The 27,076-nt window shown below is 47.5% G+C and overlaps 1 protein-coding gene and 1 non-coding gene across 2 annotated transcripts; one reads left to right on the top strand and one right to left on the bottom strand.

The window, feature by feature from the left end:
* Positions 1-910: 910 nt before the first annotated feature.
* Positions 911-25,915, top strand: LOC135830061 (intraflagellar transport protein 80 homolog). The gene is made up of 22 exons (XM_065342444.1): positions 911-1,271; positions 2,709-2,764; positions 2,967-3,033; positions 3,379-3,493; positions 4,343-4,453; positions 7,023-7,091; positions 7,509-7,618; positions 8,320-8,409; positions 8,761-8,904; positions 9,503-9,627; positions 11,186-11,277; positions 11,432-11,516; positions 14,096-14,219; positions 14,782-14,896; positions 15,698-15,762; positions 16,167-16,305; positions 17,795-17,942; positions 19,594-19,677; positions 23,303-23,477; positions 23,933-24,105; positions 24,796-24,919; positions 25,356-25,915. Exons 1-22 carry the CDS (start codon positions 1,233-1,235, stop codon positions 25,428-25,430), a joined length of 2,325 nt encoding a protein of 774 aa, XP_065198516.1. The 5' UTR covers positions 911-1,232; the 3' UTR covers positions 25,431-25,915.
* On the bottom strand, positions 22,190-22,271 carry Trnas-aga (transfer RNA serine (anticodon AGA)). Its single transcript has one exon. It is a non-coding gene; the product is annotated as a tRNA-Ser (tRNA).
* Positions 25,916-27,076: the final 1,161 nt, after the last annotated feature.

The following is a 27,076-nucleotide window of genomic DNA, read 5'->3' as shown; positions in this document are numbered from 1 at the left end:
TTAAACCGAACACGGATTCTTCGAACGAATAATCTATCGAATAATTTCGCCCTCCATCGAACGAATAATCTATATTCTATCATACGCATGATGGCATTTTTCAACACTTTTTCAGCACTTTTTTTTAAAAGTATTTTTTATTTTTTTCTGATTATCGGATTTTGTTATGTGGAGGTGCAAAACCGGTTAACCTGTACCGCCAAGAGTACATCCCCCCCCCCCCCCAGTGTGCAACGCCTGATCCAGCTCTGCATAGGGTCTTGGTCGAAAGTGGTCAAAGACCAAAAATCACATTCACTGCATCCATGTTTCCCTCGTATGGAAAGAACAGAAGTATTACTAGATACCGATAAGAGATTAAAACTTGGAGGAGAGGAGATTGAGAAGAAATACTACGAGCAGATCTACGCAGTGCAAATATCAGCAGGGTCAGCGCTGAGTATAGATCGTTTTTTTTTTTTTTTTTTTTTTCGATTTCTGATAATTCCTACGACTATTCGATTATTCGTTCACCCCACGAATATTCTAAATTATTCGATTATTCGATTATTCGTTTCAACACTACATTCTGATGCTCATCTGTGACGCTGTGCCCATGGTGACAGCAGACAGAACAAGCGTAGATCTACGCGTAAGCGCAGCTCGCCAGGGCTGGCAGGGGCCTTGTGTACCTGTGTACTCTGTACTCCTAGTGTACATGGTGTAGCCTGTAGACTAGTGTAGTGTAGGCGATAGGCTAGGCTAGGCCTAGCGCCTAGGCTAGGGCTAGGGACGGACGCATACCGACCGTCCACTGCAGTACAGGCTAGCAACTAGCAAAAAACCGCGATGATTTGTTTGACTCGGTTGCTATAGCGTAGACCAGTCTGAATGAGTGACTCTCACTCTTTTGCAGGGACGCTGTAAGTGTAACACTAACAGTCACACAGAGCAGGTTATTCTGTTTTCTGTGCATATGATTGACACAAACATCATTCGGTCGTGAGAGTCCCATTGCTCCCCGCATTTGCAGGTTATCTTCATTATTATTCTCTTTGGACAGTCGGCTCGATATTTCTGGAGCTGCCCTGCTTGCGTTTGGAGTGGCCACACTACATGCCTGCTTTGAAAGGGAGGTGTGGCATCGACGGTTGCGTGCGAGCGGCACTGTGTTCGCAGGAGCGGCTTGTGCTCCGTCACGCAGCTCGCCGTTCACGGCTCTATTCCAGTGCTCAGCCGGTGGTGGTGTCGCAATGAAGCTGATCATCTCCACGCCGAACGAGCGAGCCCATATCCTCTGAACTCCCATTAGAGCTTTGAAAGCTGTTGTGCGTTGTTGACAATATTATTGAATAGTTGTCATTAGTTGAGCAATACACCATGAACCTCAGTGCTCAGTACAGCGATGAATGGACAGCCTAGGCGAAAGGGTTGATTGAAGATATCTGGTGTCGCATTTAGTCTGCACTAGGGGATGTGCACGACAATTATAACAATTTCATCAGGAGAAGGGAGCTATTTGTCTAGTATTTGAAGGGGAGATAGTGAGCCACATCATAAGTTTTTGAGATCTTCAGTAGACACCCTTAGCAAACAACGGTAACGCTAATTTTTTACGGTACTCGTACCTTGATCACCCAAATAGCGTTGAAGCTGCAGCGTATAAACGTTATGGGGGCTGATTTATCGTTGTGACCAACGGTACGTGTTTTGGCCAAATATTGCATAGTCCGTACGCATTTCACCTTGTATCGCGTATATGGTGACAAAAATGGTTGTACCGCGCGAAATCAAAGCTATTCTCGTGGCAACAGCGTACCAAAAATAGCGTGCATCTTGCTAAAGGTCGAACCCAAATCACGGTATTTTCCCCCTTACGATAATACCGTTACGACATAACGTTTTTTGCTAAGGGTGTCTATTGTAAGCAAACTCCAACCAAAGAAGATGTTCTTGCATGAGAGCTGTCTCAATGCAGAGAAGAAGAAAAATAATTGAAAAAAATGTACATTATCCATGACATAGGTTGCCTGAGCAGGCCTGCACTTCGTGAAACTACAGTGTTGCTCAATGAAATCCAGTCGCATCACTCAACTACACGCCGGCAGGGCGTTGCGCAGCCCTAGACATGCGAACACTGGGTGGCGAAATGGTGCGAGTCCCAAACGTGAGCGACGCGACTGGATTTCATTGAGCAGCACTGTAGAATACTGCGATTTGCAATGCAGCTTGTTCTCCGTCTCCGGACGTATTCTATACGTGAGCAGCACAGCGAGCAGGCAATGTGAACGACAGGAGCAGTAACGTTAGTGCAACTGCTGGCATCACTTTATTGTTGAGATACAGCACAGCAGCAGTGGCTGGTGAATTGGTAGATTGCTCATAATACACATGTAATACCCTTCAGGCCTTGTGGAAGATGCTGACCCGCATGTGAGTCCAGAGATAGGTCCTGCAAATACGTGCACCGTATTGTCCGGAGTATAAGCTGCACTGAAGTATAAGGCACAACCAGACATCTACCCCGTTTAGTACTGTTTATTTTACCGTGTAGTACCGGTACAAGCCACACCGACTCGGGTTTTTTTTAGGGTGAATTACTGGTGGCTATACTCCGGAAAATACGTTTTATGGATTACAGCAGTTCATTACAGCTTTGCATTCTGGCATTCATGTGATGCTGTCACCGCCAAGTGTGTTGTCCTTGACTGTGGATGATCCAAGCACATTCCGAGCCGCTCAGTTGTGCCGTGTGGGCGTCTCAGAGCGAGTTCTACAGTGTCAGGTCAGTGGAGGTGTGTGTGTGTGTGTGTGTGTGTGTGTGTGTGTGTGTGTGTGCGCACCTACCCGTGCTGAATTTTGAAGACAAAGGCGTGTGTATGTGCGTGCGTGCGTATGTGTGTGTGTGTGTGTTTGTGTGTGTGTGTGTGTGTGTGTGTGTGTGTGTGTGTGTGTGTGTGTGTGTGTGTGTATTCGATCATTCACAGTGATGACCAGAATGTGTTGAAGTGGACGATTCCAGACAACAATGTACAGGACGCTACTGCTACCAAGGTAACAAGATGACCCTTTGGACATTTCTTCTGAATCTCTCTCCCTTCTTCACGGGGAGACCCACAATGTCACCAGTTTCTGGCAGTGAGCAGCTGCAAGACGAGTTCATGCGTGCGCGTGTGTGTGTGTGTGTGTGTGTGTGTGTGTGTGTGTGTGTGTGTGTGTGTGTGTGTGTGAGTGTGTGTGCACGCGCGCGCGCGCATTCCTGGCAATTAGGTATACTCCGTCGCTCAAACTAGCTTTTCCTCGGAGGATCTTCCCTTTCCTCCCTTTCCTCCCTGCCCCTACACGTGTACATTAACGTGATGGATAGTTATTTTCTCCTTTTTCTCTTTTTTTTCCCAGTTATTCACGTTACCCGACAAGGCGCTACCGACGTGCATGAAGCAACAGCCTACGAGCGGCTCGGGTGGTCGACGCGGAGGAGGACCCGACACACTGGTCATTGCCTGCAGTGATGGTAGGGGATGGTGGCTGGGTGGTGCCGCGTATGTCAGTATAGCGTAACACACTCGTCATTTCGTGCTGTGTTGGTAGGTCATGCTGGCTGGGCGGTGCCGTGCATGTGCTGACACGGTTCATGTTCCGCATGCTTTCCCACCTGCAGCTCATGTTTGGCGTTAACAAAGTCAGTATAAAATAGCAATGAAAAATATCAATTGTGCACTCATAACCATGTATAAACAATTAAAATGAAACAATTCCAGAACGTTTTCGTGTGACCATCATCAGTGGAACATCGTCACATAGTAAGAATCACCAAAACAACCAGTTATATAGCTAGAGTAATATGAAAAGAAGGGTGAGAATGCAGCACAGCTAGCGGTTATGCATAGCGCGTGTAGTGTGAACCTTTGCAGTGTATCTGAGAATGGTAGCAGTAGATGAATGTGGCAGCTATGAGTGCTTCTTTTCATATTACTCTAGCTATATAACTGGTTGTTTTAGTGATTCTTACTATGTGACGATGTTCCACTGATGATGGTCACACGAAAACGTTCTGGAATTGTTTCATTTTAATTGTTTATACATGGTTATGAGTGCACAATTGATATTTTTCATTGTTATTTTACGACTGTTGTCTCCTCGTCGGTTATTTAAAGTCAGTATAGCATAACACACTCACCATTGCCTGCGGTGACGGTAATCGTAGGTGATGCTGGACACTTAAAAATGGCTTTCAAGCATTTCTTACTAGGTCAGTACATCGAACTAGACTCGATGTGAATGACATTCGTTTTTTGAAAGCGGTGTTCGTAAAGGGGTGCTCCGGTGCTGTTATGATTTTTCGTGTTTGTTTGAATTGCAGGCAAGGTTTATTCAGTGTCTCGGTCTGGTCGATTGGAGAAAGCTATTGAAGCACATCAAGGTGCTGTTCTCACGCTACGATGGGTGGCTGACGGCACGGCTTTCGCTACAGGTAGGGAGTGGATGAACGGCTGGAGTATGTGTGTGTGTGGGGGGGGGGGGGTATTTGTGTGTGTTGGGGGAGGGGGGGGGGGGTATTTGTGTGTGTCGGGGGAGGGGGGGTATTTGTGTGAGTGTGTGTGTGGGGGGGGGGGGGGATTTGTGTGTGTGTTGGGGGAGGGGGTATTTGTGTGTGTTGGGGGAGGGGGGGGGGGGGGTGTTGTGTGTGTGTGTGGGGGGGGGGCGGGGGGGGGGGGTATTGTTGGGGGAGGGGGGGGGGGGGTGTTGTGTGTATGGGGGGGGGGGGGGTGTGGGGTTGTGTGAGTGTGTGTGGGATTCACTGGCCAGAAAAAGCCACTTCAACCAGCTGTGTGTTGTAGACCAGGCTAAAATTAGTGGCGGTCAATTCATCAGCCTTGCAAGCTGTTGAATTGCTATTTCTGACATAGCTTGTTCGTTATCATCGCTTCAGCGATGGGCAGGAGTATGAGTGTGTGTGTATCTCACTGAATTGCACTTGGAATGCCAAGCACACAAAGAAACAGGTTAATGTAAAAAGATAAACTATCGTGGCGTGCAAATTTTGCGCTTTCAAGAATCGCTCGAGTTCACGACGAGAAATGTTTGCGATTCTAACTCTTCAATTGGTTGTTGTGCAGTCTACAATCCATGTACAGAGCAACAGTTTGCGGTGATTTATATTCGTGAATGTATGATGGTACGAAGTAGTGGTTGCGACTTTGGCGATGATTTGTAAGAAAGGGTTTGCTCCCCACACCGGAGCTCACGCTATTCCGCCGACTTTAATTGACACTTGACTGACTCACGACTGCCATCCAGAGCACACGAGAAGTCCATCGAACCTTCCACTCGGCAAACCTGCAAGAAAGCACCACTCCCTGCTCAATACACAGTGTTTCGGGGAATTCACCCCTCATCAGTTGAGCTTGAGTAGGCTGAGGAAGATTGTGCCTGAAGAGCACCACTTATATAGTGCTCTCCAGGCACAAACATCACTATATAAGTGGTGCTCTTCAGGCACACTCTTCCTCAGCCTACTCAAGCTCAACTGATGAATTCCCCGAAACACTGTGTATTGAGCAGGGAGTGGTGCTTTCTTGCAGGTTTGCCGAGTCGAAGGTTCGATGGACTTTTCGTGCTCTGGATGGCAGTCGTGAGTCAGTCAAGTGTCAATTAAAGTCGGCGGAATAGCGCGAGGTCCGGTGTGGGGAGCAAACCCTTTCTTAATATATGATGGTTGCGGAAATAGCGAAAGTTTCTCACTTTAGAGTATGCGATCACATCATAAGTTGAGTTGTTTGTGTTGAGAGGCACGAAGTCAAAGTGCAGCAATGCCCGTCCAGGTGTGATATGTAGCACTCCGGGCTAACCTATGACAGCTATACCAGAGCTGCCAGCATTTCTCACACAGTCTACCAAAATAATATACATCTCCTTGCAGTGTAGTCTTATGGATCTTCACTATACTGTAAGAATTGAAAGTGTGACGAATCTTAAGTCTAGCGATTTGCAAAAAATGTCCCACTTGGCGGGCACACGTTTAACGACCCTGCCAGCACACACCTGGCTTCTATTCCTCTAGTACAGAGGCGAGAAGGAATACTATTATTCTTCCTCGTTAAAGTGTTAGACTTTGTGCCAGACTTTGTGCCCCGTTAGAGATTCAACTCTTACAGTACATCGCGAGTCAGGGAGTTTTCTAATGGGCGCTACTTCTGCAGCGTGAATTGCTAATGCAAGTGCAGCACTGGCCGCTAACCCGCGACTTCGCCAAAGCAACTCAACTAATAATGTAATCGCCTAAAGAGACCATAGGTCGATGTTGTGGCCTTGCCTCACCAGCACAGGCTTTGCGTCGCAGCCCCTACTCTCCCTGCTGTTTTGTTCTTCTATATTCTGTCGTCTTCTCCCCTTCTGACGAGTAGGTTGTGTACTTAGTAAAAAAAACTTCCCCTCTTTGGAATTAGCACTAATATCTATGAACCTTTCAAGTCGGAAGGCCGTTGGTTAGCGCTATCGAGCAGTCCTCAAGCTGAATTTCATGCTGTGGAATGTCTCAGTACTCCTTGTTATTTTTGTGCTAGATTGTGCACGTCTGACTGTTCAAAATCTGGTTTTAGTTGGTGGACTCGATCTCATAACTTGTGCCCACAATTTCCATGTTACAAAAACAAACAGTACCAGTTAGAAGAAAGAAAAAGGACCAAGGAGCACCTTCCCTCCTTATGTTATTTCTATAACTTAGAACCTTCCAAGTTGGAAGGCTGTTGGAGTGCGCATCCAAGATGTGCTAGAGCTGTTAGCCAGTTGGTTGTAGAACGTCAGTGCCGTCGGTCAGTGTTGTGCAATGTTATCTCATGAGCTGATTGTTTAGTAGTTAGTTGACATTGTAGCGTAACTTTTAGCTCCTTGTTCCTTTTTCTTTCTCATAAATTAATCCTTGGCTCTCCATCCGAGTCTCTATATTACCAATCACAGTGGGGTGTGTATATTGGATTTTTTAGTCAGTGTTTTCCATTCAATTGTGCTCTTGTTCTCTTTGCTCTATTCGTGCTTTGCAGCTGGTGAGGATGGACAAGTAAAGATTTGGTCACGAGCTGGCATGTACCGCAACACGCTAGTTCAAAGTGGTATGTTGACACGCTGCGCTGGTATTTTTGCTGCGGCATCTGGCTGCCCCTCTCTACCACTCTCTCGTTTTGTGTACGTGGGCACGTTTGTGTGGCAATCTTGTACCTTTCTTTCTTTCTATCTGTCTGTTTGTCTTTCTTTTGTCTGTCTAACTGTATTTGTGCACAACCGAACTCATCCATTAAAGTGGTCAAAGACCAAAAATCTCATTCGCTGCATCCAGGTTTCCCTTGTGCCAGGCTGAGAATCATGGTCTTAAACCATCTCACTATTCCTGCCTTTCATGATCCAATCACCAAGCTATCACCAAAAAGCAACATGGTTATCTTGCTGTAGATGTTAGCTCCTCTCACATGTTATTCATTACGTCTAGAAAATGGAGTTCTGTGATGATGCTTGCTGAATTGTTCATGCAGGCAATCCTGTGTATGCCATAGCATGGAGCCCTGACGGAGAGTCGATTATCTATACGGACGCTACCATGCTGACTGTCAAGCCCAGACACGCTGGATCCAAGAGCACACAGGTTTGTCACAAGCGGCTGCTATGGTGGGCGTTAAAGGGGAAGTAGTGTCCAGAATCAGTATTCTTTTTCACTACTCGTAGTCTTCGGGGTGCCGAGTCGAGTGGTCTTGGTCCGAGGAAGCTGAAGCGCTCGCTTCCTCCGTTATTCCCAAACGAAGAGCACTCAGGTTCGTCATTAGTGGCTGCTACGCTGGGTGTTATCTGCGTCGAGACTTGATGGCCGTGCCTTGTGGAATGTTGCGCACGAATGCCACATGCCTCACGTTCCAAATCTGTACTGTCATGGTGGCCTGTGGCCAATAAGAGATAATAGAGCGGGATTTGCATCACATGGAGGGTTTGGAATGCTTGATTAAAAAGGAATTGCACGATTCGCCGTGAGCTTACTAGGCGTGCGGTTGAGAGTGGCTCGTGCATGAGCCGAGATTGAGTTCAGCAGCAGGAATGAATTCTCTTGCTTAAACAGACCCTGTTGTAGGTGGCATTGATGTTTGAGCCAGCTGTGCAAGTCATCCCACATGTCTTGGTGCACGTGATCTATGATCCACTCAAGGTGCATTTGGTTTGGCACCTTGCGCCAACTCTATGAGTCGATGTCATTCCAAGAATTTGCAACCATGTCTGTTTGTCTGTCTGTTTGTCTGTCTGTCTGTCTGTCTATCTGTCTCTCTGCGTACTTGGTTGATTGTTATGCCATTCCAGTGGAAAGCACACGATGCTACGATACTGTGTGTGGACTGGAGCCCCATAAACAATACTATCATTTCAGGCAGCGAGGACAGAACAATCAGGGTTAGTCATGCTCCCCGCCTCACTACACTTGATTCCAGCTTGCAGGACTCTGATGTCATCAGTAATCACCTAATATCGCTGTGCTTGACATGCCGTCGCACATGCTCGAGGCCTCCGTCTGCAGTGTGTTTGGATAATTCACTGTGGATAATTCCTTGAGTAAAACTTTGCTTTCTGGAGCTCTGAAGCTGCCGAGATCACACCATTGTCCAAAGTTGTTTGATATCAGTGAGGGTAACATGGGGACAGCAGGCTAGGATACTCTAAGTAGAGTCCAAGCATGACAGATGTTGACAATATCCAGAGAAAGAAACTCGTACTGCGTGTGTCTGTTGCATTATGCTGTTGCAGTTGTGGGACTCCTTCGGTCGGCCTGTGTACAGCACCAAGGCACTGTTTCAGCAACACCCCATTCTGGAAGTGGCCTGGTCACCGGACGGTGCAGTCTTTGCCGCAGGCTCCTACGACACCATCCGTCTGTGCAACAATGCCGGGGTGAGTACTCGCACAACTGACCTAGGTATGCAGCTAGAAATCTGCACTTCTTAGTTCTCACACAAGCATACTTCTATATGGTCTCTGCTGGTATGACAGCTACACCTTAGCTCAGTGGTTAGAGCATCGCTGGCCTCAATCGAGGGTCCCTGGTTCGAATCCTGGTGGTGGCAGTCAATTGTTTCTTCACTCGTTTGTCTCTTTCCCTTAAACCAGTGAATACTTCAATATACGACTCATAGAGTATTTCCACGGTGGTGGTGGGCGCCTGGAGACCAATTCGGAATGAAACCTATTTTCCAGCACTGGCCTTTGCTGTATTAATGGAGATGAAGCGGCTAGGGAGAGAAGGAGACTGGTCCCTTGGAGACGAACCGACTGAGGAACGGAAAACCAGTGGTCGCCGTGACAGGCCTCACTGTAATACACTCTTAAGGCGCAGGGGGGGGGGGGGGGGGGGGAATAGCTGAGTAGAGGTTGATTTGTGTACGTGTAGCAAATTGATCAGTATCTCTAGGTGTTCTGATGTCACGGTGTTGCCTTCATGTCCTTGTGTGTCCTCGCGCCACCTTCTTGTGTTCGTGTCACGTTCCTGCAGTGGTCGGAGGCGCTCGAGAAGCCTAACTCTGGTGGTATCTACAGCATAGACTGGAGTCGTGACAGCACAGGGTTCGTGTGTGGAGCTGGGGACGGGCGTGTCGTCTGCGGAAAAGTCACCGACAAGTGAGTGAGCTGTTGGCTTTGGTGTTGCTCATGCTGCTGCTGCTGGCGCTCCTGTTGCTTATGCTGCTGCCGCTCCCCCCCCCCCCCCCATGCTGCCGCTCCCCCCCCCCCCCATGCTGCCGCTCCCCCCCCCCCATGCTGCCGCTCCCCCCCCCCCCCATGCTGCCGCTCCCCCCCCCATGCTGCCGCTCCCCCCCCCCATGCTGCCGCTCCCCCCCCCCATGCTGCCGCTCCCCCCCCATGCTGCCGCTCCCCCCCCCCCATGCTGCCGCCCCCCCCCCCCCCCATGCTGCCGCTCCTACTACTGTACACCTACAGTACTAAAACGGTTTTTTCTATCAAACAATACGACATTATTACTATTATTATTACGCACACACTCATGGCAAAGGCCAATCAAGGAGGAGGTGAGGGCGATTATAGCCAGCTATGGCAAAAAAAACCTGGAAAGAAGGAAGAACACCAAAAGATACAAGGGATCAAACTCGGCGATGAAATCAAAATGGAAATTTGAAAAAGTCCAATCCAAAGAAAATCTAGGCACATGTATCAATGTTGTTTAAACCTCCCTCCTGCTCCTGTTGTCGTTATCTTCGCCGGTGTTGCTCCGTCATTGTTATGACTCATAGCAGACCCCACGTAGAGGTACCTTCACGGTCTCTGCTCTCCGTGGCCTACTGTTTTTGACCGGCTATTAGTCAGAACATCAGCTGTGTGCCAGCTCCTTCAACAAAGTGAGCTGATTGCGAAATTGGAACGACGCCAGCAAAGAGCACCGTTACCCATGAACCGCTTCTCCTTTTGCTTAGGCGATTGTTCCGGACGAAAGCCGAGAGTTTCTCTTTGACCCACATGGAATGTATGGAGATAATTATAGTGATCTGGCACTGAGAATTGACCAAGTTACGATACTGGAAATGTTGAACTCATCAATCAACTGTGATCAATGCATACCGTAATGTCGCGTGTTACAGCCGGGCGTATTCCTGTATAGGCCAATGTCAGTGCTAGGCTTCTATTCAAGTCAGGCTTCTATTCAAACCACGTATCTCTATGTATGTCAACACTAAAACCAGGCGTATGTGCTGACAGCGTACATGTATCTTCAAAATCAGGTTTCTATTCAAAACAGGCGTCTAGATGAAACAGGCTTTTATACAAGACACTACGGCATTCCGACCACCGAGGGTAGACTGACGAGCAATGAGCGGTGGTTTCCCAGTCGCATCCAACAGGCTCAGCTAAATCAGCACGCCACTCGGGTTTGGTTTTTAAATTATTTAGAGTTCGCTGCCCCCACTGAGGCTTTGTTGAATACAGAACTGTTAAGTGCTAATATAGAGAAAGAAGAAGTGAAGAATTGATGAACGTAGGAAGACTAAAGTCGAAAGAATTATTACGGACGATATCGAAAGAACAAAAACTGCAAGAGTTTTGTTTCATGCCAAGCTTCAACTTTATGCATGGCTATAAATTTTTCAACGTCCGCATGTTATGGATCCTTCTTTTACTTCTAGTTGTGAGAGTTGTTGCTTCTTTGTTCTGTTTGGCTGTGCAGACGTTACCTGTGGCGGCACTTGGAGGCTACCGTCACGGCAGAGCGCTCCATCGTTATTCACGACACCAGCAACGATGTGCGAGAGACTGTTGGTGAGTACTGAGTTGCAGGGCGTGAGTTGCGAGCTTGTGGGACGTGAGGTGGCCGTTGGGATTTTGCAGATCGTGTGTTGGGAGTTGGGAGTTTCTGGGGTGTGAGATGTGAGTGGTGAATTTGGAGTTCGGCGTTCGTGTTCTGTCTACACAGAGTTGAATGCCAACATAGCACGAGTCAGCGTCGGCTGGAATCATCTCGTCGTTGTGACTTCAACACCCAATGTTGTCATTTACAAGTAAGTTAGTGGCGCTAATAGTACTCCAACCGCGCTGCCATTCACCATTCTATGATGTCATTCATCTAGCTATGATGTCATTCATCTTTCAATTATGTCATTGATCTAGCTATGAAGTCACTTGTTGTCACGCAACGAGCGGTGGACAAAGTGAAAGGACTTCTTGCATGTGATTTTGTTGTACAGTTTGTGACAGTCGAATTGTCTCAGTGTTACTAGTTTATCGTTAGCTTACTGGTTTGCTGTTTGAATCTGCGTTTGGTTTATTTATTGTTTATTTGACACGTCTTTTCTGTGTCTTTTGTTTGGTTGACGTCATGAGGTCCCATGGCTACGCGGACTGTACTCAGTCGCGGATCCTTCTGCAGAGCTGGCTACTTTTTCGGTTGCTTTTGGATTCCTTATTTGATGCATGTAAATTAGTGTAGATTAGTGTAGTACGTTGGCGTCGTTTGCGCTGCTGTGGGTGCTTTGTAGGCGCACGTGTATGTGCACGTTCTGCTGAGGAGAGCGTTTTGGCTTTCGCTTGCGCTACTTGTTTCTTCGATATTTTCCTTTTCTAGTTAGTTGTTGTTCCTTCCGTGATGGACGGATAGCTTTCTTTCTCTCTTGTTTCACCTGTATCATATTGTTCCTGTATCCTGTAAATATCCCAAACTGAGTTGTGTGAGCTTGTTGTCGGTTGGATCAAATTATGGCGATCACGCCAGGATAGATACGCTGTTTGGATCCAGTGGCGCTGACAGGAAGTGGCCACGATGCTCGAGGAGAGAGCCAGTGAGGGCGCAGGATACTCGGCAGAGTCCGCGGGGGGACTGCTGTTGGAGGAGCGGTTGCTGCGAGTTGGTAAGGCCCTGGGTTTCGAGGGGAGCCGACTCGCGCAGTACGTGGAAAGAAAGGTGAAGGAGGTCAACGCTCGACGGGAGCAGGCTATCCAATGGGAGGAGGCGCGTGCTCAACGGGGGCATGCGTTCCGAGCGGCCGAAGCGGAGTTGCGAGGGGAGCGCTCTGCGGCGGAGGCTGCGTCTACTTGTGGACTAGTGGACAGTAGTGCTGTGGGGGTAATGACAGTCCCAAGTACAAATACCAGGATTACGTTTCCAATGTACAAGGAAACAATGGTTGTGTTTGACCACGAGGCGCGTGGACGACGAGCGTCAGTGGAGAATCAGTCGGTCGCTCCAACAACCCAGCACAGTGGACAGTGCTTTGGAGTGTCAGCCATGGATACGGCTGAGGTGGAGACAGAAATGAAGGTCGTCAATGGTAACAGCGCATTGGACACAAAAGCCGGATGCACTGTGTCGGTGGCCTGTATCGAGGCGAAAATGGAACGGCGGTGGCAGATGGAGGAGCCACCACGTGTAGCGAACAATACGCGTGAGAACCCAGCGAAGCGGTTTGAAACGCAGTGCCTAGTTGTTGCACGGAGGAAGGGTAACCAACGACCACCAGAAAGTGATGTGCCGGAAGCCATCAAGTTGATGAAAAGATGGAATGTCAGTCGCAGGATGCAGCGCCTGGGTAACATGCTCAGGGAAGAGTACAGCGACGATGATCAGCGGTGTTTGGCACGCAGTCGTATTCATTGTGAGGTCCGGAATACCAGAGTCGATTGTGGTGTTCGTGCATTCGTTTGTTTAGGATTGTGATCCCCAGGAAGTCCTTTGGTGGGGAGTGATGTCACGCAACGAGCGGTGGACAAAGTGAAAGGACTTCTTGCATGTGATTTTGTTGTACAGTTTGTGACAGTCGAATTGTCTCAGTGTTACTAGTTTATCGTTAGCTTACTGGTTTGCTGTTTGAATCTGCGTTTGGTTTATTTATTGTTTATTTGACACGTCTTTTCTGTGTCTTTTGTTTGGTTGACGTCATGAGGTCCCATGGCTACGCGGACTGTACTCAGTCGCGGATCCTTCTGCAGAGCTGGCTACTTTTTCGGTTGCTTTTGGATTCCTTATTTGATGCATGTAAATTAGTGTAGATTAGTGTAGTACGTTGGCGTCGTTTGCGCTGCTGTGGGTGCTTTGTAGGCGCACGTGTATGTGCACGTTCTGCTGAGGAGAGCGTTTTGGCTTTCGCTTGCGCTACTTGTTTCTTCGATATTTTCCTTTTCTAGTTAGTTGTTGTTCCTTCCGTGATGGACGGATAGCTTTCTTTCTCTCTTGTTTCACCTGTATCATATTGTTCCTGTATCCTGTAAATATCCCAAACTGAGTTGTGTGAGCTTGTTGTCGGTTGGATCAAACTTGTCTTTCTATGGTGTCTTGCACGCCCATGATTGTGTTTGCACGTCTGTGTAGTATGGGTACTTTATCACACGTAATGAGTATACAGATAAAACTCGGATGGAGAGCCAAGGATGAATTTTTTCTTAAATAAGTTTACGCATAAAATCACACTGTATGGATTAATGGTAAGCTGTGTGCATACTCGCACTGCCCTTGTCTTCTTCTCCTTCGTGTGAGTGAGTGGACAACTAACTCACAATCCGTAGATGTGTGCCTTGAGAACCTTGAGAGTATGAATGCTACATCTGTCTGTCCGTCTGTCTGTTCGTCCTCATGTTTTGCTCTCAGCTCCAAGAACTGGAACACACCCGCAATGTTTGAACTGAAGGACGTCGCCGTGTCAATCATCAAACAGACCGAACGTCACTTCCTCTTGATCAGTGGGGCCGGCATGCAAGTCTACTCATACGATGTAAGATCACGTGTCTGTCATGACTACATAACACACATGCAGCATGTCTACTGCTGGCATCTGAAATCCAACCCCTGCTGCGGTGCGCTCACATTGCTAAGACCCAGCATGGGATTGTAACACTATGAAATAGAGATCGCTAGAATCGGTGCTGCACTCGGGCACGAAAATCCGGGCTTGGATTTCAGTTGCCAGCTCTGTAGTGTGTGTGTGTGTGTGTGCGCGCGTGCGCGCACGTGCGTGCGTGCGTGTGTGTTATATCCACTGTTTGCTCCGGGGCAGGGTCAGCCAGGTCAATGATGGGGGGGGGGGGGTACTTGAACTTATTTGAAAAAGAACACTGGGTGACTTGTGACCCGATCGGGAGCATACACATAGAGTGATTTCTTTGTACTTCAAGGGAGAACACCAGGTACACACTGGCAGCCTGCAGGCATGCGGACGGAGCGCCCAGTCTGCATTGTTCACTCCAACTGCCGTGTTGTCCAGCATACTGACTCTCTCTCTCTTTCTTTCTCTCTCTCTCTCTTTCGCTTCTCCTTGCCGTCATTACCATGTCTAGGGTCGTGTCCTTGCTACTCTCCGCACACAAGGTGTTCAATGTGAGCTACTCACAGAGCAGACAGTCAGTATTAGTTGTGACACTGTGGCACTGAGAGACAGGAAGAACGAGCAAGGTGAGTCAACGTATCGCTGATCCAGGTGACTCGGCAATGTTCCAGTTTAGACTGAGAACTGATTCAGTCATCACCCGCCCGCTTCCTTGAAGACCCCTTTAGCTTGTCAGCTTGTCAGCAATTTCTCATTGTGCTGTTTAGCTACTATGTAAAGTAAGACCTGGTGTAAGCGACCTCTCGTTTTAGCGACCACCTGCTCTTAACGGCCGTTTTTCCATGCACGGACAGTTCTACACAGACACTGTGGGACCTGGTTCTAAAGACCACCTGGCTTTAACGACCGCTTTTCCTTGCACCGTGGGGTGGTCGCTTAAACCAGCTTTTACTGTAGTGTATATTTAAAAACACTTAAATTTTGCCTGAAGCTTCCCCTAGACCTGTTGATTACTCTCAGCTCAAAATCTCCGTTTCTGAAGCATTGTTCTTGTGCCCAAGATCAACTGCTGCTGCCATTATAGGGGCATACATGTATGTTTGGCCTCAGCAGCAGTTAATCTTGTCAACGAATGCGTCACACTGCACGCACTGCTGGTGTTGTGTTCGATTGGGTTCTCTTTCCCTCTGTCGATGAGGGTTAGCCGATATTGCTATATACAGATGTTAGCTTGGAGATATTAGGTCTTATTCTTGAGATCTGTTGGGGTTTTCTATTTTTATTTTTTTTACAAGATAACCACAAACCATCATGGTGCAAGCGCCGGCAAAAGCGCACAGAGATACACATAGGAATGGCAGCCTGTTATATGAGTTGTGGCCAATAATTGTCTGCTCTTTGCTTTTCTGTTTCACTATCTGCTGCAGCGGTGTTCCTTTTTGACGCACTAAGCGGAAAGCCACTGATGGACGGCCATCCGTACAAACACCCGGTAAGATTGTGTGCGCGTGTGTGTGTGTTTTTGTGTGTGTGCGCGTGCGGCGCGCGTGCGTGCGCGCGTGTGTGTGTGTGTGTGCACGTTTGTGTGTGTGTGTGTGTGTGTGTGTGTGTGGTGACGGGGGGATTGTGTGCCTGCATGTACAGTAAAACCTGGTTTAAGCGACCACCCCGCGGTACAAGGAAAAGCGGTCGTTAAAGCCAGGTGGTCTTTTGAACCAGGTCCCACAGTGTCTGTGTAGAACTGTCCGGGCATGGAAAGACGGTGGTTAAGAGCAGGTGGTCGCTAAAACCAGCGGTCACTTACACCAGCTTTACTGTACATATGTGTATAATTCTAAACCCACTTTCACTCTCTATGTATGACGTAACTGTTGCGTATTGCCGCTTGGCATGCAGACTGAGATCAGTGACATCTTGCTAGACCAGTGCGGCCCGGCGCCCACACGCAACCTGGCCATCTTGGACAGGAACCGGGATGTCTATCTGCTCCCCGTGCGACCAGCGCAACAGGCGCTGGCAAGCGCGATCAAAATCGGTTAGTATCACTCTTTTTCTGTTTTTTTTTGTTTTTTTTAAACACACACACCATCTGGCGGACAAAGCAGCAATGCAGTGATGAGACATATGGAATGCTCTAAGGTAGCTTTGTACCAGGGCTTTTGTCAGTAAACTGCAGTGGGTTTGGGGAAAATGAAAAAAGACGTCCCTCGCCATCGTCATCAGGAAGATTGTCACTATCATAGAATAATTGATAGTATCCCTTCTTTAGAGGTGCCTGAGCACCCATGTTAAAGGGGAAGTTAAGGCAAAAATTAAAATTTCACCAGTTGTAGTCTTCGGGGTGCTGAGTCGAATGGTCTTGGTCCGAGAAAGCTGAGACGCTCCCTTCCTACTTGAATCCCAATCGAACTCGCGCACTTCCACCGAAACTGGGTGACTGCGCCCTACGAGATGGGGATTTGTATGCAAAATGTCACTAAAAGCGCCATTTCGTTCTTATAAAAGCACGGATGACCGCGATTGGCCCATATGTTGTAGTCTTTTGGACGCTGAGTCGACTGGTTTCGGTCCGAAAAGGCTGCCATGCAGCGTTCGCCCCTAATTCCCAATCGAACATGGTTGAACAAGCGGTCACGTGCTCCTGCGTACACCAGTCAGCTGGTCACCGTGCCTGCAGGGTACAACTTACAGCCTGTTTTGACCTTTTTTGGGTGCAGTCCTGTCACTCGAGTTGAACCTTGGTGTGAAAGTTGTCGCCTGCTGGCGTGGTGACCAGGTGATTTTGGCACCCAGGAGCACGTGACCGCTTCTTCAACCATGTTCGATTGGGAATAAAGGAGGAACGCTGCATCGCAGCCTTTTCGGACCAAAACCAGTCGACTCAGCACCCCGAAGACTACAACTGGTGAAATTTTAATTTTTGCCTTAACTTCCCCTTTAAAAGCAGTAAATACTGCCGTGGACATTTCAATCCGATGTCATTACCGGGGCCGGCACCCTTGCTGCTTTGAGCGCGTACATGCACTGTAGTTCACACACACACACGCACACACACACACACACACACACACACACACACACACACACACACACACACACACACACTGTAAGAATGGACCGGCAGTGCTCGCGGCTGCAAGGCCAGCGCCCCATGGCCGCTTGACTTCTCAACGGATTTCTATGTCCGCTTAAGTACGTGGTAGCGTTACGGATTGCCGACAACCACGTTGACCCTCCATAGTTTGTTGGGATTAATTGGTGACAATCCTGTTATATGGCTGAAATGTGTGCCATCACACGATGGCTAGCTCAGTTCTATGAATTCCTCGAAATGGGTTTGTGCGTACGTGTGTGTGTGTGTGTGCGCACGCGCGTGTGTGTGTGTGCGCATCTACTTGTGTGCGCGTGTTTATAAATGTATGTATGTATTTACGTGTGTGTGTGTGTGTGTGTGTGTGTGTGTGTGTGTGTGTGTGTGTGTGTGTGTGTGTGTGTGTGTGTCTACTAAATGTCCTATTGCATAGCGTCCATGGTGTCACAGATGATGTGGGACAACAAGGCCAACATTCTGGCCACCATCGAGGACGGTGCTATTTGGTTCAACTGCAACCCGGCGGGTGCCTTCATCGACCAGAGCCTGCTGTCCATCACAAAACGTCTGCCGAATAATGAGTAAGGGACAAACGGCGTTTTTTGTTGTTGTGTGCATGTACATTGGGAGTCTCTCAATACAAGTACTGTATAGCAGGAAATTTTCGGACGGAATTTATTTTCGTACAATTTCGTACACGGCCTCTTTTGTACTAAAATTAATTCCGTACTAAAATTTGTTCATGTGAAAGTATGTACACTATACATGGGTACTGCTTGCGAACACGTTCATTTAGCATGCAGCACTGTACGAAAATAAAATCCGAACGAAAGGTCGAAATTCGGCTTTATCCGAAAATATTTCCGTCCGAAAATTTCCTGCTATACAGTACTTGGTCCGAGTCAGCAATATTGTCGCTTATCTTTCAGCTTTGTTTTCATGTCGCCAAAGCTCACTTGGCAGCCCATTTCATGCCAATTTTGGTTAGTAAGTTAGTTTACTAGTACCTGAAAGGTCTAGCTAGATTTCGAGTGGATTTCGATAGCGACGATACAGCGCCGCATCAACATAGATTATCTTGTCACACTGCGCAGGCAAGAGCAGCGCGACGCACAAGAAAGTAATCGGCTACTCGGAATCAGTTCCATTTTGCAAAATGACCGAGATCGCTCACCTCTGGGATCGCTTGCCAAGCTGAGATCGCAGTTCCCTCACCTCCAGCGTGTCGTGGAGATTTGCAAGTACTGTAGCCGTCGTCGTCGTTCAAAATAAATCTTGCAAAAGAACGGCGACTGATTTGAACCACACAGACTGGTCATGCTGCCCACGCGAAGTCCTATAGAGAAGGCGACGGTCACGGTCGACTTCCCTTTAGAAAATGGCCTGGCAGCGGAGAGGAAGAGAGATGAGCTTGCGAAAGCAAGAGTGTCGATCCCGAGCAAAATATATTTGTCACCAGGGCCGAGAGCAGCGATGAGGAGGTCCAAAAAAGTATGAACCCTTCCTTGGACAATAAATTCCTCATGGCCAGTTGTCATTCTGTACCTTACCTTCCATCATACCAAGTTTTATTGTCTCAAGTGCACGTGTTGATATCCAAAGTCTCAGTTCGAATTGTCGAAAGATAAGCGACAATATTGCTGACGCGGACCAAGTAGGTAGATATATTCTTGGTATCAACCGGCATGCTCTTTACTTAATACAAAAGTTACCTTCTCGTCCCTCTCTTACTCTCCCTCCTCCTCCTCAACCACACCTCTTATTGTCCCCGCCTGATTTTCATGACCCATTTTTCATTACCTCCCCAGGTTGAAAAAATCCCCATCTAGCTGTTTCAGACTAGTATCAAGACTATCACACATATCAATCTTCCTTATTGGCGTCTCGCCATCGTGGATTTTTTAAACCGTGTTTAGCTGGGCTGCGCAGCTAGGGAGTGTTAATGGTTGGTTGACGGAGGGCGTCGTCAGTTGGCCTGTGGGCAGCTTGCACAGCATAGTAGCACTGTGGAATGAGGTGAAATACCACGCAGTAGAGTCCTGGAATTCGGTCGATTTTTTTTTCTACAAAATCCACATATCTCCAGACACTGGGGTGAATGATGGAGTGTGGCGGTGGGGCCCATTAAGCTCCGCCGACCAGAGGCGCTCTGGGGGTATATACATCATGAGCTGGCAGCGCTCTCTAACTGATACCTGCATCGGTGTTTTGTGTTGATGTGTGGACTTGCAGAGTTGCGAGGAACTCTACCATCATTGCGTTTTCGGGAAACAGAGCCACGCTGAGGCGTACCGATGGAGCTATCGTCCTGGCATCGTGAGTTGTCCGGAATGTAGTGATGAGAAGTGTGAAAACGATATGTATGGTCCCTATGGTGCTGCTGATCGATTCAACAGACTGTGTGTGTGGGGGGGGGGAGGGGGAGGGGGCAAGAGAGAGAAAGAGAGAGAGAGAGAGTGTGTGTGTGTGCGCGTGTGTGGGGGGGGGGGGCAAGAGAGAGAAAGAGAGAGAGAGAGTGTGTGTGTGTGCGCGCGTGTGTGTGTGTGTGTGTGCGTGCGTGCGTGTGTGCGTGTGCATACGTGCGGGCGCGTGTGTGGGCAGGCGCGAGTGTGCAGGTGCTCAATCGTTCAGGCTCGGTTTTATGTCTCTGTTCTCCACAACTGTGTTTTCTCTACCTCTGTCTCACCCTGCTCTACTTCTATATCGGGGGGTGTCCTGTGTGCGGTGATGCCGACACCCTCACCATCACTATGCTCCCACTATGCAACTTCTTGTCTTTGCTTGTGAGCTGTGACCATTAATAAATAAATAAATGCCGAGACCCTCATGGTCGGCCGAGTCCCAAGGCTCCACCACACGTCATACAGTCAACTTCGCTAATAAAGACTGCGGGTATAACTAGTGTTGAAACGAGCGTATCTATAACAAACGAGCGATCAGTTCCACTAACGAGCAAGCTATCGAGCGAGCTAACGAGTTTCATTGATGTGGCAAATATGATTATTTTTTTGAATATTTTTTTTCTAAATTCGATTTTTTTCAGCTGGTTCAAATTATCACCGCCGGCATTTGGGGTTGCTGCTGCTTCACTTCGGACTGCTGTTTGGTGTCGAGATGTCTTTTCAGCGCCGTCGTCGATTAGCCTTTGTAAGAATAGACCGTTTTGCAAAGATTGCAAGTAGCCCTGGTCTTCGCTGCATCGCGGGAGAAAACTTCCAAACGACTGAGCGTAACTTTCACTCGAATGGAGAGGTGACCGAAGCATATCCTGCGACAGGTCAGCAGATGCGGAACAAGACATCAGTAGAGTCCACCAAAGCTGCAACGACAACTGAAACAACTCAAGTGTCGTGCAGGCATACAGTCACCTGTAACTGCGAGTGATTTTCACTTTGCGCGGGACTGGACTCTCGATCGACCAGGGAGTCGTGAAATATTTTACGACTCCCCGGTCGACATGTACTGCCATGTGTACGGAGTACGGTGTACGGTGTTCGTTAGTGCAAACGAGCTGGCGGCACGAACGAGCCGAGTTTCTGGCGAGCGAGCTAACGAGTATCCGGTGAGATCGTTTCAACACTAGGTATAACGGCAATTTGCGAATAATGACAGAATTTTTATGCCCAGACAAAGTCCATTCTACCTGTATACCGGTACATAAATATAATGAGACTTTGGGGGTATAACGACACTTCGCGAATAAGGACACTTTTCTGATGCCCTGCCAAGTGTCGTTATAAGTAAGGCTGAAACGATCATGGATTTTCACATATCGATTACTCTTTAGCTTAACGATCGAGTAATCGATTATAATCGTTAGCAAATAGAGTCATAATTCTGTGCAAACATTACTCTGTTTCCACAAACTATGCCTTCACAATACCAACAAATCTGCATTAGTGAAAGGGTAGCTCCGAAGCATGGCAGTTTTGAAGTCAATTTAACCCCAGAACATAAACCATACCCCTGGCAACTGCATACTCCCAGCGGAAACTGATTCAAACTTCACAAAACGAGGTTTTACCGTACTTTCTGGACACAAATTTAAAAAACGCAAATTAATCGTAATCGGTAATCTAAACGATTGCTCGATCGTTAGAGTTATCAAACGAGTACTCGATTATTCGGTATAATCGTTTCAGCCCTAGTTATAAGCAAAGCTGACTGTACATGTATCTCCTTACCACTCGCCATTGAATGCCAGTGCTACAATCTCAGAGAATTGCATTGGCTGAGGCTGCGTTTACACGACAAGGCGCGGCCAGCTTTCTGTTTTCAGTCCCGCGTTTCTTCTTTCGTTTTCGTGCGTTTACATGATCAAAGCTGATCCGAGGTGGTCTCCGTTTGTATCGTTTTCGCGTGTCTACACGGGAGCAAAGGATCCGCTAAAGTTCGTCATGTGCATTCGTTGTTGTGGAAGCACCAATCACACTCAAGGAATAGTTGAAAACAGGCCACAAAACAACACTTGTCACATGACGAAAATTGTAAAAACAATTTTTTGGATTGCCGGATCCGTGTAAACGGCCGAAAACGAAACAAACGTGACGGAAAACGAGGCCAGCATACCGTTTCGACTGTTTACGCACTCAAATTTATCCGGCAGAACATTTCCGTTTTCAAATTCTTCCACCTTGGCCAGCGTTTTGGTTTTCTTCCGTTTTGGTGTACAACTTTTATGTTTTGCTCTTCGTACCGTGTAAATGAACCATGCATCCGAAAGGATTTTGTTGCGTTTTCACCCCCAGCGTTGTCGTGTAAACGCAGCCTGAGACTCGGGTACGTGTGTGCGCTTAGGGCGGAAAAGGAAGAAAAAAATGATGACAGTCGCAGTGAACAGGATTCGAACCTGTGCGGGCAGAGCCCAATTGATTTCTAGTCAATCGCCTTAACCACTCGGCCACCACTGCTTGCACACCACAAGCAACCAAAGTCAAGTAGTTGGTTGCCATTCGCAAATCGTTCAAAACCCAACACACGCCTTGAACTTATTATTATTATTATTATTTTTATTTATTTATTCATATTTTACTAGGGCAGTCCCCTCAGATCTATGTTCTTCTTACAGGGTGCCCTAGCCACGTGAAGATAGCGGAGCGAAATGCAGCAGGTAGGGATATGGTGCGAATCGCGGCAGGGAGGGCGTTCCATCGGTCAGCTCCAAGATAAGATACAGAGTGATAGCCAAAATACAATCTGGCATGGGGCAGTACCAGGCCGAGCAATTCCTGAGAACGGGTAATTCTAGCAGTGCGGGATGATGAGACAGAGCTTCTCCGTAGGTGTGTTTGTCTGGGTTTTTTTTACTTCACCAGATACACAGGCAATTCGGCCTCCTCGTCTACCTATCCAGCGAGACTCTCAATAACGGATAATGATTGTATACAGGAATGGACTCAGATGGCGATTGTTATTTCTAAAACTTAGAACCTTCCAAGTTGGAAGGCTGTTGGAGTGCGCATCCAAGATGTGCTAGAGCTGTTGGCCAGTTAGTTGTAGAACGTCCGCACCGTCGGTCAGCGTCGTGCAATGTTATCGCATGAGCTGATTGCTTAGTAACTGGTGGTGTTAGTGGACAGTATAGCGTAACTTGTAGTTCCTTGGTCTTTCTCTTTTGTATCAGGTACTATATTCTCCGGAGTGGAAGCCGCACTTTAAACATTTGTAATTCACCCAAAACAAAAGTCGGTGGTGCGGCTTCTACTACCATGGTCAAAAGAGCTGTGAAGTACAGGGTAGATGAAGTACAGGGTAGATGAAGTACAGGGTAGATGAAGTACAGGGTAGATGTCTGTATTTGATGAAAAAATGTGAGCGGCTTATCCTGCAATGCGGCTTATACTAAGGAAAATACGATGCAAGAAATAATTGAGGCATGCCAATCTCAATTTGATACATTTGGTGTGCATTGTGTTTCTGCATCTCACCCCTCCGTGCACAGCATTGATCCATACCCATCCTACGTACACATGTACGCGCAGAGCGGCAAGTGGGAGGATTGTCAACGGCTGTGTCGCTTCGTCGATCGCAAGCACCTCTGGGCGTGCCTGGCGGCTATGAGCCTGCAGAACAGAGACGTCAGCACGGCGATTGCAGCGTATGCCGCGCTAAGCAATGTAAGCGTGCGGCACAGGGGCATTTTAAGTGATATGATCTTGTCTGGTGTCTAGAGATTCTCCCTTGTGTGTGTGCGTTCACGTGTGTGTGTGTGTGTGTGTGTGTGTGTGTGTGTGTGTGTGTGTGTGTGCGTGTGCGTGTGTGCGTGTGCGTGTGCGTGTGTGTGTGTGTGTGTGTGTGTGTGTGTGTGTGTGTGTGTGTGTCGGTGTCCGCACGCGCGCGCGCGTGTGTGTGTTTGCGTGTGTGTTTGTGTGTTTGTGAAAGATTGTTTCTGTGTGTCTTTACCGTAGCGACCATAGCATCGCCATAGTAACCGGAGTGCTAGTGCACCGCCTGTAGTATCGCCATAGTGACTACTCTTGTTATCGTGGTGTTACCATAGTAACCATGGTGTGTCCGGCAGAAGTGAGCCTGTAAACTATGTGGTATGATGTGTCACTGTTTAATTGTGCAGGCATCCAAAGTCACGTACCTGGAGAAGATTCGCAGCATCCCGTCCATCGAGGGACAGAACGGAGAGCTGGCACTGCTGTGCCATCAACAGCAGCAGGCCGAGGCTATCTTCCTGCAGGCTGGATTAGTGTACCGCGCTATTGACATGCGTATTCGCCTCTGCCACTGGGACCAGTGAGTTACAGTTGTGTGTGTGCGTGCGTGCGTGCGTGTGAGAGAGAGTTCCGTGTGGCTAAGCACTAGTACTGTTTGCATTCAGTTTGGACTCGGATGGAGAGCCAAGTATTAAAATCGAAAAGAGAGGATGGGTGGGTGCGTGCGTGCGGCTGCGTGCTGTCTATACTGGTTACCCCAGCAAGCGCAAGGTGTGTGTGCATAAGCAACTGTCTTGGCCGTCCTATTCCAGTGTACAGTCAACTTTGCGGATAATGACACTCGGCGGGGCATCCGAAAAGTGTCCTTATTCGCGAAGTGTCCTTATACTTGAAGTCTCAATAATATGTATTACAGTTTGACCGGACTTTGCTCTGGACATGAAAATTCTGTCGTTATTCGCGATTTGTCGTTATATCCGCAGTCAATATTAGCGAATTTGACTGTACTCTGTGCGGTGTGGACCAGGTGTGCATTGAGGGTCGATTCACATGACTTTGCCAGTTGTGTGGATTGGACAGTTATCTGGCGCTAGTCTTGATCTATTTTAATCAGAATCAGATCTGCTACCATTGCTATGAAAAGAAAATCTGTGGGTGCACATCCAGTGCATTTGCAGATTGGCGTGCTTCTCTTGCGACGGGCGAATACATGGCACATGGTGTGCGCGAATGCATAATGTGTGTGTATGTACGTGTACCATTCACCCAGGGCTCTGGACTTGGCAACGAAACACAAGACGCACGTCGACACCGTCGTGGCTCACCGTCAAAAGCACCTGCAGACTTTTGGTCGCAAGGAAACCAACAAACGCTTCCTGCAGTATGGCCAGGGGGTAGGTACTGGTCCCGCAGCCTGCAATTGTAATGATAGTACTTAGTATTCTCCACTTTCTAAGATTTTCACGGTAACATAAATTAGTCTTCCCCATATTCAATTCAATTCAATGTGACCGGTCGTTCAAGGTAATCATTATTTTGGAAAAGAAGCATTCTACTGTACTTTGAAAAGAAAAACACTATCGTCTCTTCTCTCTCTCTCTCTCTCTCTCTCTCTCTCTCTCTCTCTCTCTCTCTCTCTCTCTCTCTCTCTCTCTCTCTCTCTCTCTCTCTCTCCCTCCCTCTCTCGCTCTCTCTCCCTCCCTCTCTCGCTCTCTCTCCCTCCCTCTCTCGCCCTCTCTCGCTCTCTCTCTCTCTCTCTCTCTCTCTCTCTCTCTCTCTCTCTCTCGCTCTCTCTCTTGCTCTTTCTCTCTCTCTCTCCTTCCTCTTCAGATGGAGATCGATTGGGAGAAGATCAACACCAAGATTGCTATGGAGCTGGAGAAGGAGGAGAAACGACGGCAGTGAAAACATTACTACACTGTGTGCGGTCTACCTTAGATTTGTGTGCGCGCGTACGTGTGTGTGTGTGTCTGTGTCTGTGAGTGAGTGAGCGTGTGAACGTGTGTTCTCACTTATGTACAGTGTGCACATGCTTCTGCAAGTGACATCATCAAAGTATATCTATTTTATTACTCTCTTCATTTCGTGACAAAAATCATTTCAACTTTTTTTCATCTGTTTAATCTGTTTTAGTAACGCCGAGAGCAGCAACAAGCGACCGACTCCGAGGCTATTGGAGAGTAGGATGTTGATTTACTACTTATCACCAATAACTCCTAGAAACTGAGTGTCCAGTAAACCGTCGTTGTGGACTGCGAAGAAGCAAATAACCGCAGATGAATGCGTTCGCATGGCAATGTCGAAATGGGAAGGACCAGTGGGATGCTTGCTATCATCCTCATCCACAGTTCTGAATTGAAAGAAAGAATGCCGGTTATCGGAGAACCTGAGCAATGACTTATCCGTACCATTACTCCCCGATTATAAGTCACACCCCAGTTGTCAGGTCTAAGCTATAAGGTTTATGTATACTGTACAGTTACAAATTTTCGTTTGGAATTAACCTTCGCTGTATTCGTTAGGGGGCACTAAAGTTTGTACCAAACTAAAGATTTTTTTCTGAACGTTCGAGGTGACGGACCTCGACTAAAAACGAAATTCAGTATGTAACAGGCCTGTTGGTGAAGTGATCTAACCAGCGAAAGATTTCGTGAACGAAAATTTGTACTTATACGGTACATTCACATTAGAGAGGTTGCGCAGAACGAAAATTCGTAGTGCCGTAACGAATATTTTCAACGAAAAAAGCTAACAAATATTCGTAAATCGTGAGGTTGCGCACAACGTGTGAACTATTTCGTAGTACGTCGACACGGTGCGCTCGGGTGGGGAGGAGAGTCAAGAGAGTTGTATTTTAGTACTCCAAGTTACGAAAAATATTTTCGTAGACCTGCTCTGTTTCAGTCGCGTTTGGAAGGATCTTCGTAGCAACTTTCGGTACTCGAACCAGGACGGTCGAAATCTTACGAATTTTTGTTGTGTACAGCCTCTCTAGTAATATGTATGATGTCATGCTTGATTGTATGTTGCACCCCCTTCTTTGCACTTGAATTTTGGTGTAAAAAGGTGCGACTTATACTCGGGGATTAGGCCGAGTAAAAAAAATTACTAGATGATCGTCCTTTTTTTTGGAAAAATCGGGGAGGGCGGGAGGATTTTATTTTTATTTTTTTACTTTTTACCCTCTCATGCACACAGTGTACACAACAACATCAAAGTTTTTTTTCTCTTTTTTTCTTTTTTTCTTTTTCTTTCTTCAGCAGATCGATACTGACGTTGTGATATACTAGTAGTATGTGGTCCATATAGTAAAGAAAGTATTAAACAAAGCGTGCACATGTTTCCTGCATCCGCGATCGGTAAAAAACCAACGATTTCGGCAAAAACTCACGATTTAAAAAATAAAATATTTCTTGGGGCGCTGACAAAAACTGGGGCGGACGGGGACGATCATCTAGCTTTTTTTTTTACTTGGCCTTAAGGTACTTTTTTGTAGTGTCCCCCCCCCCCCATGCCTGTGGGTTGTGGTGTTCCTACGATGTAAGTTTCCT

The sequence above is a fragment of the Sycon ciliatum genome, chromosome 13 (genome assembly GCF_964019385.1).
Source record: "Sycon ciliatum chromosome 13, ocSycCili1.1, whole genome shotgun sequence".
Taxonomy (NCBI): Eukaryota; Metazoa; Porifera; class Calcarea; order Leucosolenida; family Sycettidae; genus Sycon; species Sycon ciliatum.
This window is presented reverse-complemented; position numbering and strand designations above follow the sequence as displayed.

What these genes read in the sequence shown, in the direction of transcription:
- LOC135830061 (XM_065342444.1), top strand. Translation starts at nt 1,233, where the DNA reads ATGAAGCTGATCATCTCCACGCCGAACGAGCGAGCCCAT. An exon ending in GTCTGTGCAACAATGCCGGG is followed by an intron (nt 8,905 to 9,502) that starts GTGAGTACTCGC and finishes ACGTTCCTGCAG; the next exon opens with TGGTCGGAGGCGCTCGAGAA. An exon ending in CGATGTGCGAGAGACTGTTG is followed by an intron (nt 11,278 to 11,431) that starts GTGAGTACTGAG and finishes CTGTCTACACAG; the next exon opens with AGTTGAATGCCAACATAGCA.